This window comes from Leptinotarsa decemlineata, unplaced genomic scaffold (genome assembly GCF_025532065.1).
Source record: "Leptinotarsa decemlineata unplaced genomic scaffold, Ldec_3_MD MMD2_tig00000133_RagTag_RagTag, whole genome shotgun sequence".
Taxonomy (NCBI): domain Eukaryota; kingdom Metazoa; phylum Arthropoda; class Insecta; order Coleoptera; family Chrysomelidae; genus Leptinotarsa; species Leptinotarsa decemlineata.
Window position 1 is genome coordinate 804,281 of NW_027412542.1, and position 20,392 is coordinate 824,672.

The 20,392-nt window shown below is 35.5% G+C and overlaps 2 protein-coding genes across 3 annotated transcripts in view; both read left to right on the top strand.

The window, feature by feature from the left end:
- Window positions 1-2,376: 2,376 nt before the first annotated feature.
- Window positions 2,377-20,392, top strand: part of BBS1 (Bardet-Biedl syndrome 1) — a 33,639-nt gene continuing 15,623 nt past the window's right edge. The window contains exons 1-6 of one of the 2 annotated variants that reach the window (XM_074172465.1): window positions 2,377-2,458; window positions 6,126-6,385; window positions 8,217-8,424; window positions 8,564-8,777; window positions 11,725-11,967; window positions 12,050-12,278. In XM_074172465.1, coding sequence (XP_074028566.1) covers window positions 6,283-6,385; window positions 8,217-8,424; window positions 8,564-8,777; window positions 11,725-11,967; window positions 12,050-12,278 — 997 coding nt within the window. In that variant the 5' untranslated portion in view covers window positions 2,377-2,458; window positions 6,126-6,282. Of the gene's footprint in view, window positions 2,459-5,817; window positions 6,386-8,216; window positions 8,425-8,563; window positions 8,778-11,724; window positions 11,968-12,049; window positions 12,279-20,392 lie in introns of those variants that run through there. The other variant, XM_074172464.1, reaches the window with a different exon arrangement.
- On the top strand, window positions 13,111-17,484 carry kel (kelch protein). Its single transcript, XM_023173877.2, has 2 exons — window positions 13,111-14,019; window positions 16,458-17,484. The coding sequence occupies exons 1-2, from the start codon at window positions 13,222-13,224 to the stop codon at window positions 17,481-17,483; spliced, it is 1,824 nt and encodes a 607-aa protein (XP_023029645.2). The 5' UTR covers window positions 13,111-13,221; the 3' UTR covers window position 17,484.

A 20,392-nucleotide genomic window follows, 5' to 3' on the forward strand; every position in this document is an offset into this window, starting at 1 on the left:
GAAATGTAATATCTTTTTTTTCATGAATTCTGAAATTATTTGCGGTAGTGTATCGTACGAGTCAGATGTCACATATTCTCTCAAAAACATCTAGAGGCGTCATACAAGGTGACCCAGTGGGCTCTTCTAAGGAATCACGTTTGCCTGTCTTGGTGAATTGTTTTCAAATAATATTAGTTTTCAGCAAGAGTATTATTACTACAACGGGGTGGATTGGAAGTGGGTAGATGAAAAGTAACCAAATACCAGTGGATAGGTGAACGTGGTCCCTTAGAATGACCCGCTGCATTACCTGATATGACACCCTTAGATTTTTGTGAGAATAGGGAAAATCTAATGCTTAGGTTACACAACTGCAGTCAATACTCCAGAGCTCATGGATAGAATAAGAAGTGTTTCTAACGTAATTACCCCAGAAACATTCCATAATGAATGTTAATAACTTCAGAATTGTCAGGAAGTGAATGGTGACCACATTGAAAATTTTCTGAAATGAGTTTAGTATATATTTTTTCATAAATTTATGATTTTTATCGTTTGTTTAAATCCTGGAAACTAATATAAAACTGCTAGTTACTTGGCTTAATTAGCTGATCCGCTTTTCAAAGAAAAAGTTGGATAGAGAATTGAAGCACCTATCAAATGAGTTATTACAAGAACCCTCTCTTTCTATTTGAAAAAATGTTGGTAGCGACCTCTCGGCGACGAGTGACAATACTATTGTATTTCAAAAGTCAAGGGAGGGGGGACTATTCACGTCTGCACTGTATAGCGACTTTTTTCGTTAGGTGAACCTCGATTTATTTCTTCTGTTTGCTAAACCCGATTCTGTTGAATTTGGGTTAGTACATCTATTACTTATATAATTTTTTTTTCACAAAAAGGTCGTGTCGGTAGGGCCCTGACCCGAAGATCTGACACATTCGAAGAGCGCGCCGACATCATCAGCCAATGACCACTCCTCACACCGTGAGGTAAGTGATCATTGGGTTCGCGAAGCATGTGCCCTGAGTATCCGCAATGAGCTAAGGATGAGAGCCTTCTGCATTTTTTTACCAAGATTGCTGCCGTGGTAGGGCAAGCCAGAGACTCGAGAGTAGTGTTATATAACATTATTATTATATTATTTTTAATAATTTAGTGTTCAGACACTTCCAATATATGGCATGTATAGTGTATACACCCAATATATTTATAGCGAAACAAAGCTTTATCATTTCCATACCTATTTGCCTAAAATATTTCTTTTGTTGTTCATACTTACCAAGTTATAATTTTTGAAATGATTAATTTTGTCTTTCGTTTGAATCTCAAGTATAGAGACTGAGACTCGAACAAAGTGTTGACAACTTTGAAAAAATATTTTAAAATTCATAACTTGTATTATCAAATATGTTGAATAAAAAAACCTATAACTGTGAAACTTACAAGTTTATCAACGATTTGGTCTGAATGAAGTTCGTTCTTGACTTGACTTTTTATTCACCCAATTTGACATTTATAAGTTTGTTCTGTCATCTAACATTGTCTGTTTACAAAGTGTGCAAAATAAATAAATATCTATTTAAAATAAAATTGAAACACTCTCATTATTATTACCCCTACAAAACCTATAGAGATTTCGATAAAAATAAATACTTTATAAACGATTCCTTATTTTCGAATCTTTTCTCTTACCATATCTTTGACTTACCATAGGAATTGAAAGTTATGAAGTATTCCGTAATTTAAAAGACTTCTTTTAACACCTCCATTTCTTCAGTGAGTAAGTACATACAATTCTTCGGATAGAAATTTCAAAACAATCTCACTTCTTGTATACAGTTATATTCAAAAAATTGAATCTAAATACGTAAGTTAACTTAAAACCTAAGAGATATCACAAATGTCACACTGTCGTTAAAAAATTTCCACTCAAGAAGTGTTCCTCACTTTAGCATCCATAGCAGCATTTACTTCATCTAATATTCCTTGAACATCAAATATCTCACGGTCTGGTAATTCTAGCTGGTCTTTGGTTTTCTCTCCCTTTTCCGGCTCAGATGGGTCCTTCCATATGTTCTGTTTCATTCTTTTACGTTCCTTCATTCTACCACTTTTTGACAATGAACATCTACGGATCATCATAGGTAAGTCTTGGTCTAATTCTTCTTCGGTTGTCGGATGGGTAGGAGCGATTGACTTGGAAGCAGTTGATTGGTCAATATTCTTTTTCGACTTCTTACTGGACTTAGACCCAAAGAGGTTCGAGAAGAAATTAGACATTATTATTTTATTGCAATCTACTAATACTTTTCCATATCTCAGAGTGAGATGAAATGTGTGTGAAAGCAATCTCCAACTGCTTGATTATCTGAGCAATATAAACTGATAAAACATTTGCATTCGTTTAAGATAAGGAAAGTGATTTAAAAGTTTTAATTTGTACATGTCTCATTTCAAGTACTGCAAGATAAAGGTATGATATAAATCTATACTATTTTTATTTATTGAAAAATATTTAATTAACCCTGTTTTGAAGAGTCAAAGCTGTACAACAAAGCGAACGCAAACATTCATTGATATCAATTATTTATTATCTCAAAGAAATTGTTTTTTAGCAAACAATTTCATTAATAAAATTTTACATGCAGATATCATATATTGTTATTTGGTATACTCCAAGTATAAAGAGTTGAGTTGACACAGAATTACATATTAACTACATAAAATGAAATTTAACTAGGACATGAGAATTTAAAAAAATCTGTTTAAAATCTGTTTTTCCGTTAACCAGCTGTCGCACCCCTACGAACGACAACCCTCAGAAGTCGAAACTTGTGCTAGCTAAGGATGAACGAGGTCTTACCTTTTAACGTGTGATTCCTAACACGGGTTGGACGATACCAAGTGAAGATCGATCGTTCAGACTAGGGCTTGAACCACCGATCAACACGGCAGTCAATTCAAGTGAGTGAACAAAGCACCCACGCCGAACCGCTTAGCTACCGACCGATCAAATATATAAACAATATAGATATGATAGATACAAAATATAAGATACAGTACGATTCGATAATTTGATGGATACGAATGTTTCAATCGATTTCGAGCTAGTATTAGGAATTAAACCCATAGGCAATGTAAATGAGTTCATATTTGAAAATGGTTGTTATTCTGTAGAAGAGTTTTTCAATTACATTTTTATATGATAGTTATTTTAAACTGTCGCTTTCATTGCATATTGTACCGTTAGTATTTTGACGAATTAAACAATTAATTTTGTATGTAACTTACTAGTCCTATCATAACCTCACCTGTCATACTTCTTCCCCCACCCCTCGGTGACTATCACTCAAACAATTTGAATAGGGAAAGTAGTGAGTGTGACACATCGTTAAAAAGGTAATTTCATAAGGAATTCAGTCATGTCAATTTTAGCTACCTAACTTTCGATTTTGCCGCCTTCACGGCTTCACAATGGCGGATAAGATTTGCAATTATAGTCCGATTTGATTCAAAATTGATAAGTGGTGGTTTTCAGGGTCGGAAATTATGAATTGTTTTTCAATGCAAAAAATCAAGATGGTGGCTCCAAAATGGCGGACGAAATTTGTAATTATGGTTCGATTTAACCCGACACCGAAAACGAATTCTTCAAAACACATGTGTTAGAGGAGGCTAGGAGGCATGCTACGTCCCGATTTGTAATTTCACTTGCAGAAATTATAACGTTAGAGGAGGCTAGCCTCCAGTTGGTTGGACACTATGTTAGAAAAAAAAAATAAAGAAATGTCTTTTGTATCTTTGTTAGGTCGGAAACTTTTCAGACCACCCTCGTAAAGCGTATTTTTATTTTATAGTGTGGAAAGTTCTTTTGAACTCATTTTAACAAACGTATTTAACATTTACTGAAAGTTGGGAATGTGTTTATCGTCTAGCTAGGTGTACGTTCACGGAATGTGACTTCTAGTTTCCCGGGGGTAATATATTCACGAAATATGCGCTAAATTACAGCTATGACTTCTGAGTTCATCTCAATTCAACTCGTTCTGTTTTTTGAAACTTTCCGATGCCTTTCTTCCAACTTATTAGAATCTACAGTACTACAGTGGCGGGTTTTGGCTGTCCTTGTTCATATTTCCCTGCCTAAACCACTGTGCATACTGCTTTTGGTTAGTGCATTGGCTTGGGATATGGGGGTTGAGCAAACCGGCCATCGGATGCCTGCTTCCACGGAGCCCCGCTGGATACGGGAATGACAGAATATTACTTGTGGTTCTGTTGTTCCCTAACTGAATGGCATCCCAACGATGGCCTAATCCTAAGGTATGTATATCCGTTCCGAGAGGATGAATGACACTCACTGAGCCTATCAGCTATCTCTACTGAACCTTCGAGATACCGGGCGCCCTCTAGCATCGCCTTGTCACGGTAATGCGGGGCTCTGCCGTGACTGATCTTCTTTCCCTAGCTACTCGTGGGACTTTTACGGACAGAGTAAACTTAAAAAATTCTTTCTGACGCTGAGTCTACAGAGGAGATGGATGTCGAGCTTACGACTCCAGACCTCCCTGTAAATCATTTAAATCAGGAGCGAGAGCTTCTCAACTCTCTAGCTCCTAACCCAATAACTGAACCAAAATAAAGAGTTTGGTGGTGCAGCCAGGAAACGACTGAGTCATCTCCTTAAGAGCGGGGTACCTTATGAAACCACTTTGCACCTCCGGCGTATGCAGAATCTGTCTCAGGTGGAGGAACAAACCCCCCATGAGCAGGTTAGTAAACGTTTGCGCTCAAGTTATGATTCACCAAAACCAGAAGCGAAAAAGCCCTGCCCGTGTGAATCTAAGACATCGTCAGGTGTAGGTGACGTGCAAAACTCTCATATGGGAAGGTTGTTGCGGGTATCAAAGTGGGAATCTTGCACCTTGACCATCCGACTACCTCATTAACGATGAAACAGCAGAGCATATACTTTGTGCCTGCCCCGCTAGGGACCGAATCAGACCGAGTTCGGCGCCTATTCAGCGAGTGTGAATAGGTGTGAGCCACAATAAACCCTGGCGGGTTGCGGTGGAGGGTCGAATAGGCCCACCCACTTTGGACCTAACCTAACCTAATTACAGTGGTTCAGATCCTACTGCAGGATTTATGCAGATTCATGCAGAAGTAGTGTTTCTCTTGTTGATCATGTGGTGACATTGAGATAGCTCCCTCATTGATTTGAATCTTTCACGCGCCATGAAAGTTCAAATTTGAACTGTTGGAACGTTACAGTGCATTATTGATTCGATTACTTGCTTAGCAACTTCAGATTACAAACATTGATAATTCCAAAACAATTCTGAAGTCAGTACAAATTCAAAATGAGCAGAGGGTAAGTTGAAATGTTTCTCGCTGATGATGAAGTGAAAATCGAAATGTACTAGATAGTCTTCCAATATAAAATCAGTGCAAATTATAGGAAAACTAACAATAAACAACGTTTTCATGTTATCTTTCATGCTGCTTGAGAGGGTTAAAGGGTGATATTTTTGTGAAAACTCAGAATTTTATGAGTTCATATCGTTTAGAGAACTTCGAAAAAGCACAGAAATCCACCCGTTTCACTGAACAGAGAAAATACATTTTGCATATGAGTCAAAATTGAGAGAAAAAAATCCGAGAAGAAAAATCTATGATGACCCATAAATTTGACAAAGCCCAACTTCTCAATGTTACAAAAAATAAAAACTGAAGTTAAAGGAATAATATTCCTACGTTCGAAATTAATGTATACAGGGTGATCTAAGAAGGTTTGAAGCACATATTTTCCACACGAACGCCCTGTATTCTATCGAATCTGATAATGATCGTTTCAAAAAATATATTCATTTGAATTATGCTCAGGTCTTTTTGATACAAGTTTTTTGGCCCCAGTGTCCCAAATCAGTTCTCTAGAAGTCATGGAATTTTGCATATTCGATAGTGAAGATCTTAAATAAGGTTCTGGTACTGTGAGATTGGAAAACCTTACAACAAAATTTCGAATATACATGTGTACATCTCTCCGTAAAGAAAATGGGGAATCGCCGTAAACATTTAGACAATTTCAAAACTGTGAACACTTTTACGAATACATACCTACCTACATATTTTTGCAGGAATCTCAACATTTCGAGATGGCTAGAAGCTTACTCTCAGCAAAACGCGGACCTTACAACTCTACCTGGGAATGCAATATTGACTGACGTCCTCGGTGATGGAAATTATAATTTGGTAATAACAGATATTAAATTTAATGGGCGTAACCGTAGTAAGATGAAGATATACAAGGGGACATTAGTGATTGACTTATCACTGCCTGATATACCAAACTCTCTCATTTCGTTTTACACAGATCAATTGGAACCGAAAATACCAGGTAACGAAACATTTACAAATTGATTACAATAATAATACTGACAAATCTTCATTAAACCCCGGGGGTATAATCATAACCTTCATCATCGAATTGCCCTTTGTTGTCCAATAAGCTTTTATTGATTATAAAGCAATCAATCTTCATAATTGAAAATATATAGCAATGCGTTTCGTCAATAGCGTTTTTTGTAGGGATTCTCACCTTACCTTACCTAACCTAACCTAACCTAACCTAACCGAACCGAACCTAACCGCCAATTCACGATTTATTACGGTTTGGAACTCTCTGGCCCTACCTGCCTTATTGCGCTACTATAATTCCTTTTAAAACACTCTAGATTGGATAAAGATATTTTTTCATAAAAAAATCCGAATTTTTTGAGACGACGTTCTCTGTAAAAATCTAAACTGATTGTAACTTATACAAAAAAATCACGTGAAACGTGGGATACAGATGATTTTCATGAATTCATGGTGGATGAAGAAGTCAATGAAGGGACAATGGAAGCGAACCAGCAGGATAAACAACGTAGGCGAGAACACCAACAATTGGTTCTGAACTTTAAGCAAAGACTAAAAAGAGAATTTCAGAAAATAGTTCGAGAACTCAGAGAAGACGTTCTGGAACCCAAGAAAATTGAGATGAAAAATGATAAGATCTCTCTGGCTTACCTCGTGTATACACGAGGCACATTCTATAATGAAAGCACATCCTTACTAAAATCCAATACTTGCGTGAAGAGGTTTTGTAGAAATTGTAATTGAATCAATTGTGAAGGCAATTATCATCTCAAAAATTTAAGACAATCAAACCACATTGTAATTCACATTTAAGTAAGTAGGTAATAAAGTACATCAAGTAATTGTCTAACTACATTAGCATCATCAATCATTTACACATTTGTATCATACACACTCGATATAATCTATATTTACATTTATATCCTGGACCCGGATGTCACGTAGGTAGCTATAGCTGCATACGTGGTCATGTTAGATGTAGCCTAGAAATTCTAGGTCTTCTAACTGGAACCACAAATGTGCGGTTGGCTCCTGTTGTTGACTCCGTGCGTATGTGTTGTTCCTGCTTTCGGCAAACAAGTGTTGTTCATCTTTATACTTGGCAGCACCGCGCTGATGAGGCCAATAGCCAGAAACACGTGTCCGTGGTTTGCCCCCCCATAATAATATAACACAATTATAAAATAACAAATATATGTAAATACCGCGTTAACTTAATTAATGAACAAATTTTTTTCCCATTTTCCTTTCTATTTATTTAACGCTACTTCTTGAATTGTTATTCAACGAGGTTAATAAACTATTATTATTATTATATTTTATGTATATCTGAACAACTGCATTTAATGATATCCTCTCAAATACACTGAGATGATTTTACAAATAGACGAACAGACGTCAAATCACAAAGCAAAGGATTAGTGATTAGTTCCATAGCAAATACAAGAATGATCAGTAGCGTACGAACTTTAAAATTATTGTGCGTCAAAATCTAGATTGAATTGGTGAAAATCCATAACGTATTCAAGAAACACTTTATTGCGAGAATTTTACTGCACATGTGTAGTGAAAATATCCCAATGAAGTAAATACGTGATTTAAATTTATTTGGAAATTGAAATTAAACTGTTCTGATTTGTTATGATGATTATGTTTATTTACGCAAAACATAATAGTATTATTTTCATTTTCCCAAAAAAAAAATGTAAATCATATATACCTACTATTCGTAGAATTGTCTTTTATTTATTTGTCATGTATTTCAATATTTTTTTACAAAATAATAAATGAATATTCGGTCAATATTTCAGCTGTTGCTGTAGCTTGTGGTTCTGATTTATTAATTCACAAAAACAATAAACCATACTATAAATTTCAAGTTCCTCAGTCCTCAATGTCGTCTTTGGAAATTGAGTGCTGGAAGAATATTTCTGAAGGTGCAAATAGCATAAAAGATGAGCAGATAGAGAAACTAAAGAAGGATCTGGAAACAGTGCCATACGATAAGTTGAGTAATAGGTGAGTTAAATACTTGAGGAAAGCAAGAACTTAAAAATATGAATTAATTGTTCGGAATGAGTGTAATATCTGAACGACAATATTTCTCACAATATTCTCTCATAAAAAAATTATATTCTGTTCTTCTTGTGTTCTTCAGGTCTCAAGAAATATTAACAATGCAGAAGTCAGAAATAGCAGAAATGGTATACAACTGTAGCTCAAAAGATTTTTTCAAAGAATCGCCCATTACGTGCATGACTACATTGAGAAAAAACTCGAATGATGAGCACGAGGTATCTTGTCCGGTGTTAGCAACTGAATCTGGAAATATTTACATTTTGGATCCACAAGCATTCACCATAGTGCATCAGGTACGAAGTAAATTTAAGTACCTATGTTATGAACCACAGCCTGTTTTTTCTGTTCAAAATATGTTCTGTTTAAAATCTGTTTTTCCGTTATACTGAATATCACACTGAATGTGAGTTTCTTCGAATCAAAAACATACTACTAAATCTAAGAAACTTTGAAGATAATATACTACGTGCAATTTTTGAAATATCATTTTTTTATGATCACCTGTGAAATAATAATGATGATAATGTGTAAAAGTAGGGGAAACCGGGGTTGGTTGGGCACAGAGGTTGGTTGGTACATTCGTAAAATTTCGGAATCCGTTCGGTTAACACCAGCGTTGCTCGCATCTATCGGAAGGTGTTTGAATACGCGCCAGTTGAAGACAGTTATCGTTGATGTGTGGGCGTTTTTTTTTTTAGTTTTACTTGGTGCACGTGGTTTTGTCACCCGTAAGTAAATATTTATGAGTTTGAAATATTTGTAATATCAGTTTTATTGCTTTTTCGATAACAACAGAGTATATATATTAAGAAAATTTGCACTTTTGTCAATACTTACCAAATATAAAACTTTGATTTATAATGTTTTAACATTTAGTTTTGACATTTCTAATGTAAAAAAAGCATTGGGGATGGTTGGTACAAACTGCAAGGGGCTGGTTGGTACAGTGTACCAAGCAACCCCGGGGGCTAGCTTTACTTTTTTTTTTGTTTTGCTACTAGCTGGCTTTTTTAGGAAACATTTATTCAAATGCGTACGTTTAAAAGAAAATCGGAAAAAGGCAAACACCCCGGATATTATGCTAAGGGTGGTCAGAGCCGTAAAATTGGAGGGGCAATCTCTAAGATCTGCTGCCAATGACTTCGAAATTCCATTCAACACATCAAGAAGATATTGCTTCAAGTTTACACTAGAGGAACTGCAATCAGAAAGAGAAATGCCTTCAACAGTTGTTGGAGACTTTAAAAATAGACAGGTAGGTTTTTTAAAAAATATACTTGATGATCTAGTTTCTAGTAAAATGTTTGTTTTTAGATTTTCACCGAGCTTCAAGAGTCCAATCTCCAGGTTACATAAAAAAAGCTGACGATATTTACTACGGTCTTACGCCCAAATAAATGAAAAGATTAGCTTATTTATATGCAACTTATTTGCACCTGATGGTTCCAAATAGCTGGAAGAAAAATGAGATGGCAGGCCTCGACTGGTTTACATAATTTTTGAAGCGAAATACTGGATTGGCTATAAGGACACCTGAAGCCACCAGTTTGTCTAGAGCTACGAGCTTCAATAAAACAAATGTACACAGATTTTTCAGCATTCTAAAAATTGTTCTTAGAAGGTATAACTTTAGTCCTGTGGACATATGGAATAGGGACGAAACAGGGATTACTACAGTTCAGAGACCTGACCGAATTGTTAGTAGACGTGGTGTCAAATAAGTGGGAAAGTTACTTCGGCAGAACGCGGTACGCTTGTAACTTTGGCGTGTGCTGTTTCTGCTGCTCGAAATACTGTGCCACCTTTCTTCATATTTCCTCGTGTTCAGTTTAAGCTCCATTTTCTCAGAGATGGCCCGCCTGGAAGCGATGGAAGTGTCAATCCTTCACGCTGGATGAAAGAAGTTCATTTTATACAATATATCTAGCATTTTATTCAATACTCCAAGGCGTCTAAAGAAAACCCTCTCCTGCTTTTGATAGACAACCACGATTCGCATGTATCTCCCGAAGCACTAAACATCTGCAAAGATCACGGCGTAACAGTGATATCCTTTCCACGACCGCACTGTATCCACAAGCTCCAATTTCTGGATCGCAGTGTGTATGGACCGTTAAAGAAGTAGTGCTTGTGATTCTTGGATGACTAATCGTCCGGGTGCAACGATGACCATTTATGACATACCCAGTATTGTTCGTACTGCACTACCATTAGCGGCAACTCCAAACAACATTACAGCTGAATTCCAGGTTTCCGGAATTTTTCCATTTAATAGGGATATTTTTCCGGACAGTGAATTTATGGCTGCTTATGTGACAGATAGACCAGATCCTGAACAAGATTTGCAAGATATTGAGCAAAACGTAAATCCTGGTGAATTATTGGGAGTTAAAGCAAATCTACCTGAACTTGGTCAAATTACACCCATCGAAGAGGCTTTAAACCGTGTCGACAACCCCTTGCCAGACCAAGAGACTAATCCCAACGAACACGTGCAACAAGTTGGACCAAGCAGAATTGCAGAAAGTAAGGCGCCCACGCCCCAGAATTCTCAGTGTCAAACAAGCAAATGCGAAGAATTCAAAAATCAAAGACGATTCAAGCAGTGATGAAGAAACCTTCTGCCTGCTTTGCGTTGAACCCTGGTCAAATAGTTTGCCTAACGAGAAATGGATTCAGTACACCCAATGCAAATTGTGGGTACATGGAAAATGCGCAGATGCGGGCTTGTTCTACGTTTGTCGTAATTGTAATTCGGATGGTTCTGACTAGATTATTCACTTTTTTAACGGATAGGTACCGTTTTTTTTGTATTATAATTTTTTTTGCAGGCTGATTCCTTCATAAAAAATAAAAACAATAATCATTTTCTCAGTTTTTGCCTTGACCAACCAACCCCAAGGTGTGTGCAAACCATCCCCAAATATGGGGTTGCTTGGTACACTTGCATCCTTAAGAAAAAAATTAAATTCTGGATTTAGGATAGGTCCAAACATTATATAATTCGAAATTTATATAAACAAGACAACACTAATCTGGAAATCAAATGTATTTTCTCACTATCTATTAATAAAAAAATTAGAGAGGCTTCCATTTGAAAAGCGTACCAACCAGCCCCGGCTCCCTTATCCTGAAATTTCGATGAGACGTTTCTTCGAATGAAAGGTATAATGGCCCTTAACACTAGAAATATTCATTTGATAATACTTCTCTCGTATAATTTTAAAAAATAATTTATAGGCTAACACGAACACAACGAAAGTTACCCCATTTTCAATGAAATCGACAGGAATTTTCAACGTTGAGTTCAGAATTTTTGTGGCTTGTAGAGAGGGCCATATATGCGTCTTGAGAAGGGGATGGCTAGAAGGGAAATCTATAATACATATGACAACTAACATAGTAGATTTCGTTGTAGTTCCCGAAGAGTTATTTGTGGTTGTAGCTACGACAGATAAACTTATCAGCTGTTTCACTAAAAGAGTAAGTAATGAAAAATTGTAATCCAATTCATGATTTACCACACTATGAACTTTTCGATTCAAAATTCATATAATTTTTACAGGGTAGTAAGCTTTGGTCCATAACAATTATCGACCATATCACATGTATGTGTTTAGCTCCACTCTATCACATCAGAATCAATTTAGTCGCCGTTGGTCTCAAAAATGGCTCAATACATTTTTTTCATGGAAGAAAGTTTGTCGATCAGACTAGTGTTACTGATGCGCCTTCCGTAATCACATTTGGACAGTTGGGTCAGGAGGAAAATGTTCTTGTTGTCATAACAATGGGTAAGAATTAGTTTAAATCACTATTATTGATGGTGCATTCGGGTACTATAATACCATTCTTATAATTTCAAAGAATATGTTCTTCAGTGTAGAAAACTGGTGACAGTTCATTAACATCAATATTAACGGAATAAAAGTATTTCATAAGGTTTGAGTAATGCTTTTTTTAATAAATAATCAGGACGATATGCTATCGTCTCCATTTCGGCTCCCCGGATATGCAATGAACATGTACATGTATTTTTTTGAAATTATCCATGTCGTTAAAAGTAAAAAAAAAATTATTTCGGATCAAACCCGAGGACGAGGTACTAACCAACTGTGAAGATTCCTACATTGACGCCTGTTGGATATAATCCAACGCTCTTCGTGGTAGTAGCCAGGAGAGTAGTTGTTTTCTGATAGGTGTCAGCCCTTTCATCTTACTGTGTAGGTATATTTCAGACTGTCTTGAACGTTTAAAGTTCATTTCTTTAGATTTGTTTACTGCCAGTCTTTATGAGAAAATATACAAAATGATTAAAAATATTCCTAATTTTTATCAAATTTCACTATTGAACTTTATTGATGATATCTACTTATCTCTTTAATCAAATTTGTCAATATGCAAGTTTCTTTATTTCCTTATAATGTACCACAAAAATACCATCACTTTTTCTGTGAACAGCGAAAGCATGTTTTTTCAGTGTACATTGAGAGTATATAGCTGAAATCAACCAAACCTTTTTCTCCGTGTATATCGAAGTGGTATACACATCATATTCAAGGTTACGAATTTTGAGCCATCGAACATCAAAGGCGGCATCAAAGCTTTCGCATCTATATTTAATCTGTGGTGTGGATTGAATTCTGAAGTTCGTAATTTGGGTTGTAAATATTTTTCTTTTGATATAGTGAAGTGGAAACCTTTTTGCGAATTTTTAATAACGATAATAATAAACGTATGGAGTTGGATATTAATCAAGGGACGATGGAAAGACAGGGTAGTTGTTTACTCTTACGGTCTGCAAGTCAAAATTCTTTGGATGAAAGTTCACAAAAGCACATATCCCAAATTCATCCGCACACCAAAGAGCGCCCTCCGTACAAAAATCACCTCCATACCCAAAAGGCTTTCGATGTTATGAATGTTATGAGGAAACAAAGACTTCTTTGCGATGTCACCCTAGTAGCCGATACTGTAGAAATACCAGCCCACAAAATGGTTTTAGCTGCGTGTTCTCCATACTTTTTCGCGATGTTTTCAAGTTTCGAAGAAAGTCGGCAAGACCGAATAGTTCTTCAAGAAGTGGATCATCAGGCTCTTTCTCTCTTAGTCGAATACGTTTACACCTCAGAAGTGCATGTTACTGAAGAAAATGTGCAAGTGTTACTGCCAGCAGCAAACTTACTACAGCTCACTGATGTTAGAGACGCTTGCTGCGATTTTTTACAGGCGCAATTGCATCCGACAAATTGCCTGGGTATTAGAGCTTTTGCAGACCTCCACGGCTGTTTGGATCTTCTTTCCCATGCAGAATCCTACATCGAATTGCATTTCCCGGAAGTCGTGGAGTGTGAAGAATTTTTGACACTCTCACAACTGCAAGTGTCTAAACTGATTCGTAGTGATAGGTTAACTGTACCTTCCGAAGAAAAAGTATTTGAATGTGTTATCGCTTGGGTTCAACACGACCTCGAAAACCGTCAGAAACATCTATCTTCTTTGATGGAACATGTTCGTTTACCGTTAATGTCTCAAGTAAGTAATTTTTGTGAGTAATTTATTTAAAATTGAAATAACTGATTAGTACACCAAACTTTTACTTTAAAAAAGTTGTCAAAATGTAAATCAATGGGAGCACTCCCAAAAGTAAAAGTGCGTTGTATGAATCCTCTCATTGACAACTTTCTTGAAGTAAAAAAAAATATTTGAACCAAACAGAGATATTTTTATATACAAAACACATGAAATAACAAATCAAATATATTTTTGGAAACTATTTTAAATGTCCAAATTTAATAACATCTAAATAATCTTGAATCAGAATATTACTAACTTGACAACATATTATGTTCATAAATATTCTAGATTCTTAAAATGATTTGGAAATTACACTTGAATCTTTAATTCAGAGGTCTCACATGGTTTAGATGTCTTTTAGGACTACACATTGATGATAATTTGTCTAAGTAGTAGTATAACATGTATTGATAAGTTGGTCAAAACATTCAAATGGTTTATGTGGGGAATTTGCAAGGGCAGTTTTTGCTGAAAAAAAGAGATGTAGCTGGCCAACAAGCAGCCCTCACTGCGTATTACCCTCTCTTCCATCAACTTATTTTTTATAATAATAATAATTTGAAATAGGAACGAACATCCCAATTTACATACATTTCTAATAGAATAGAATAGAATATCCTTTATTCGCCATAAAAAAATACAATAGTATTATAAGGTTTTGTCAAATATCATAAAAACCGAATATAGAATTAGTAATATTTGTAATAATATTTGTAATTAGTAATAAAAATAGTTGATTCTAAGAAAAACTGCTAAAATATAAAATGCGCCTATAGTGTCACAAGCATCAGAGATTAAATTATACACATATATACATGAGCACCACACACACACACACACACACACATGCCTTCTATATTTCATTTTTTTACACGTGCAGCGGTGAAATTAATTCATTTAAACAAATTTTGAATGTGTTCAAAGCCAGTGAATTTTTCACTTCATTTGAGAGGTTATTGATCATTTAAGCTTCAAGATATTGATGATTTAAGCTCTTGAAGAATAATGTTTTCATTGAGCTTATATTTCGAGTTCGAGCTATATAGAAATTGTTCAAGTTTCTTGTAGGATAAGTGTGGATCTCATTATATGTAATTAATGAATGATAGTACCAGAACTAAAAATAACCTAGTTTTTTCACTCACAAAACTAAAGAAACAAGCAAGATAGCAAGAGAGAGAGAGAGAGAGAGAGCAACTATTGCAGATTTATTCAGATAACACTACAAATGTCTGTGGAGACGCCAAAGAATTGAAAAAGGCAGATAGAGAACTAGATAGGGAGAAATTGAAACAAAAATATAGACTGGAAATCAATTTGCTCAGTACTCCCCCTTGTAGGAGTTGCATGGAAAAGACTGATACGATGAGTGCATCTAATTTTAAATCAACAAAGAGTGACTGATAACTTCCCACTTTATTCTCTGAATGTTAAAATGTAATCAGAACTCTCATAAAATTAGTCGATTGCTTTAGCACATAATCGTTTTCTTTTGGTAATTGAAAATTTTGGCAGCTTGGCATTGTTGCAGTTAGTGAAAGATGAATTTTGGAGAAGATGGTGTGAAGAATACTTACTGATCACTGATCAAAAGAATTAAATGGCAGGCCACTCAAAATCGGTTATTTTGTAATAATCATTGGAAAATATTGATCCTAGAAAGTAATGGAAACTAGGAAAAGTTGAAATTGTTTTCCTTGGTTTTAATAGCAATAAATGAGTTGCGCAAGTAGATACTGTAAGAGGGGCATATACAGTACCAGTAACCAAACTGTGCAAACTGAATATTGAGGAAAGTGAGAAAAGAGCATTTCTCCCCCTCAACGGTGGGGAGAAATGTTGAACGTTATTTTACGTAGGTACTTTTTGTACCTTCATATTCAACTAATTAGATATATGCAAAAAGATGGAATAGGCAGATTGTCAGAGTTTGAAATAAAAATAAAAAACTGTTAGAAATGTCAGGCAAAACTGTATTGAAATATGACAAAATAAAATCGTTAATTGTAACAGGATGAAATGTTGGTTTCCAAATAAATAGACTATAAAACGTCACTTCAGGTTTATAAACCAAAAACATATTGAAATAGTATAACAACAAAGAACATGGTAATAGACTAGAAAATGAAGAATGCTGTTTTATGTTGCATATTTGCTAACAATCCTACAATCTCCAATTTTTTTGAATGAGGTAAGCTTTCAACCTTGAGTTGAAAAATGATGTATTACTATCAATTCAAAAATGTCAGTTATGCTGAGAATGAAGAATCAGTTTAGTTTATTTGCAGTATTCATTTTATTTGTAGTAAAAGAATAACTATCACTACTTAATACAATACTTGTAAAGTCAATCAACTATTCCTCTCTACTTGATAATATTTTCCACTTTTCCTCAGGAATATCTCGTGCAGCATGTCGAAGAAGAACCTCTTTTGAAAGCCGATCTTCAATGCAAAGACTATCTCATCGAGGCTTTGAAGTATCATCTACTAAAAGGCGATACGAAAACCTCCTTTCGTACCCCTAGGACCAAACCTAGACAACCAGTAGGCCTACCGAAAGTTTTGCTAGTAGTCGGGGGTCAAGCTCCAAAAGCTATAAGAAGTGTGGAGTGCTACGATTTCAAAGAAGAACGTTGGTTTCAAGTAGCAGAAATGCCGACTAGGAGATGCAGAGCTGGGCTAGCAGTAATGGGTGGAAAGGTGTATGCTGTGGGAGGCTTCAACGGGTCCTTGAGGGTGAAAACTGTCGATGTATACGACGCCTCTTCCGACGTTTGGACCAGCTGTGACAGCATGGAGGCTCGGAGATCTACTCTAGGGGTAGCTGTACTGAATAATTGTATTTATGCAGTTGGAGGGTTTGACGGATCTACAGGCCTAAACACAGCTGAAATGTTCGATACACAAACATGTAAGTGGAAAACGATAAGCGCCATGTCGACTAGAAGAAGCAGTGTTGGCGTTGGGGTCCTTTATGGACAACTTTATGCTGTAGGAGGATATGATGGTGCGTCCAGGCAATGCTTGAGCTCTGTCGAATGTTACACTCCGGAAACAGATTCTTGGACATCCGTTCCTGATATGTGTTCCAGACGAAGTGGAGCAGGAGTGGGAGTCCTGGATGGCATTCTTTATGCAGTTGGAGGCCACGATGGGCCTCTAGTACGCAAGTCTGTTGAGGCTTACGATCCTGCCAAGAGCAAATGGACTCCTGTAAGTGAGATGGCCCTTTGTCGTCGAAATGCAGGCGTTGTAGCCATAAGCGGCTTGCTGTACGTTGTGGGAGGAGATGACGGAACCAGCAATTTATCCTCTGTTGAGGTATACAATCCAAAAACTGATTGTTGGATCATGTTGCCCAGCTGCATGAGCATTGGCCGAAGTTATGCAGGTGTGGCAATAATAGATAAACCGATATGAAGGTCACCTAATGCTGGCAATGTGGTTTCAGTTTCGGTTCTCCCAGAGAGATACGGATGTTTCGATGAGAACAGTAATGCCGAAGGTGCTGTTGGCTACGAAACCCGTCAGTCTCCTTTACTGCACAGAGAGAACATTTACGAAACAATCTGCGTTGAAGCCAGTGCCAGCAATGATTTGGAGGAAAACATATATGAGACTATAGAAGACATCAGGCAGCAACAAGTGGATGCACAGCTGCCTGAAGATCCCACTTATGATTTGAATATTGATCAACCAAGTTGCAGCAGCACTTATGGGAGGATTGGAAACGCTTACGGTAGAATCGATATTATTGGGCATGGCATAGGACGAATCGAAAGGCATCTGTCTTCTTCGTGTGGTTCGATCAACAGTAATCATTATGCAATTGAGAGTTTGTATGGAACAAAAGATGGCACTGGGCGCATTAGCAAGGTTTCCGTTCAGTGGCTCTTGGCCAATAAGTGGCTACCATTATGGATTGCAAACACAGAAACTGGAAGGGATTACAGGATAATAGATTTTTTGATAGCTCAAGGATTGGAGAGGGGGGAAGAAGAAATGAGAAATGAAGAGGAAATGGTAACGGGTGAGGAAGAAGAGGAGCAGCAGCTACCAGAAGATATATAGTATAAATGTTTTCTGTTTGCAGAAGTAATTCCGCTGATTTTTGAAACTTGAAAATTCATTCTCACTTATAGTATTCAAATAGAATTTCAATTGATTGCAGGTTAAATGAATAGATAGATGTCAATAAAGGTAATTTTTAATATTGTATTGAAATTTTAAATTGCTAACACTTGCACTCAACAGAAAAGAATTTGAATTCTTCATGAAAAAGTATTTTCTGAAATCTCTCAATAGTTACCAATTTTGTGTAGAATATTCAATATTCATTATGTAAGAAGTTCCAATAATTACGTTGTAATATCTTGTGGTTTCTTGAGTTTCTGTCGTCAGTATAGCCTACTAACAAATGCAAGAAGTTTCTTATGAAGTTTACCCTGCCGCATACTTTTTGTTACCAAATGCTCTCAGTATGGAATGCAGATTTTGATTTTTTTAATTACCACAATGGTTTTCAAAAATCTATTTACAATTTCACAAAATAAATAATTTTTATACGCCATTGTCATACATCAGGGACATGTATACCAATGTACCCATACCAATGAATCCGTGGAATTCAAAATTTCCCTTTATTTTCTTTATTCGTCGTAAGTAACTGCATTGAATCCTAAGTTCAAATAAGAAATATATCGAAAGAGTTTCCTTCCTTGGTTAAATGAAAAACTATCTTATTTTCTTTTCATTAGTTCAATTCTCTCGAAAATCTGTGTTCAAATGTCATAGTGAAATATATATTTTAATATTTAAAAAAGTACTAAAAAATACTTCCTGTATATTTTCCACTTCCTGTATATGTTTTCAAAGTCAAGTAGGTTTTAACAAAAAGATGCAAGATATAAAAAAATCATTTTGAATAATGTATTTTGTACAAAATAGAATATAACTGTTACATTCAAGTTTGACAAGTGATTTTCCAAAGAATTTGTACACATTTTCATCTGTACAGGAAGTGGCAATATTTTTTTCATTTGCAAAGAAATGTGTGCTGCATAGAAAAATCAATACTGATTTCTTTTTGTATTTGTAAAAAATTTTAATAAGCACATGCTTATAAATAGACGGCAACTGTTGTATGTATGGAATTTCGATTAGGCTGTTCAAAATTGATTTAATAGTGGTCCAAGTTTAGTGAGTAGACAAAAACTTTGTTTTTTAATCATTATACATTTTTTAAACTAGTGATATGAAAATTTGTTTGATAGATGTTTGCGTACCTATTGTTCAGCTCATCAATTGTTCTACAAATGATTCAATAACGAAGTCTAAAGATGGTGGTTGCCGAAATTGAAACTTTGAAATAGGATTTTCTTTATGTATATGGATTTCATTTCAAAAAATGAGTTCTAAATTTGATCTCAATTCTATGATTTGTTATGTATTTTACTGAAAATTTGGATATCTCTTACAAGAATAGTGCTGTGATTTATGTTGTAGGATTATTGTTACTGCAATTAGTTCATGGAAGGTTAATTTTTCCGACCATTCTTTTTGCTGGTGTTTATTTTTTAGTCAGTGTTAACAATTAGGCTAGAACTATTGTATCGGGGTTACAAGTACTATGTGTAGTTGAAAGAATGAATGTATCTTTGTATTATCTGAGGCACATATTTTATTTTTACACTCTGCCATATTTGACAGGTTAATTTTTCAATTATTATTGATTGATTATTACTCTCTCACATATGCATGACAGAGTTCAACTGGTACAAATTGAAGTGAGTACTCACCTAAAATAAAAATATATTCAGATCAATATTGGATCTCATAGCTCAGTAAATTTGTTTGACCTATTGAACTCTGAAAAAGATCTGATTTTGAACCATTTGTGTAGTTATTTTATTATGGAATCAATAAAGCTCCTCGAGTTGATTTTATTTAATTGTCTCGATAATTTTAAAACTTTCTTATGCACTTTGATATTCACTATATTGAAAGAAAATTTCACAATGAAAAGGCGCTACAAATGTTTGTATCAAATGGAAAGTGTGTCTTGTGTTACCTCATTTAATAGATATTTCAAGTCTATATCTGACACTTTTATTTTTGAAAATGGGGTCAGACGTTCCCAATCATTAGCAGTTTTATATTCATCTGTTAACAAATTCATTTCTTACATTATGAAATGTTCCTGGGGTAATTTCATTTCAAGTACCTGTTTTTTTATCCACATCTATCCCCTCAAAAACGTCTAGAGGCGTCATATCAGATGATCTAGTGGGCCATTCCAAGGGACCACAACATAACAGTTGAAAATTCAT

Bases quoted from the DNA above. Each gene is read 5' to 3' on its own strand.
- kel (XM_023173877.2), top strand. From the start codon at position 13,222: ATGGAGTTGGATATTAATCAAGGGACGATGGAAAGACAGGGTAGTTGT. The intron at 14,020-16,457 runs GTAAGTAATTTT...ACTTTTCCTCAG, and splicing joins GTTTACCGTTAATGTCTCAA to GAATATCTCGTGCAGCATGT.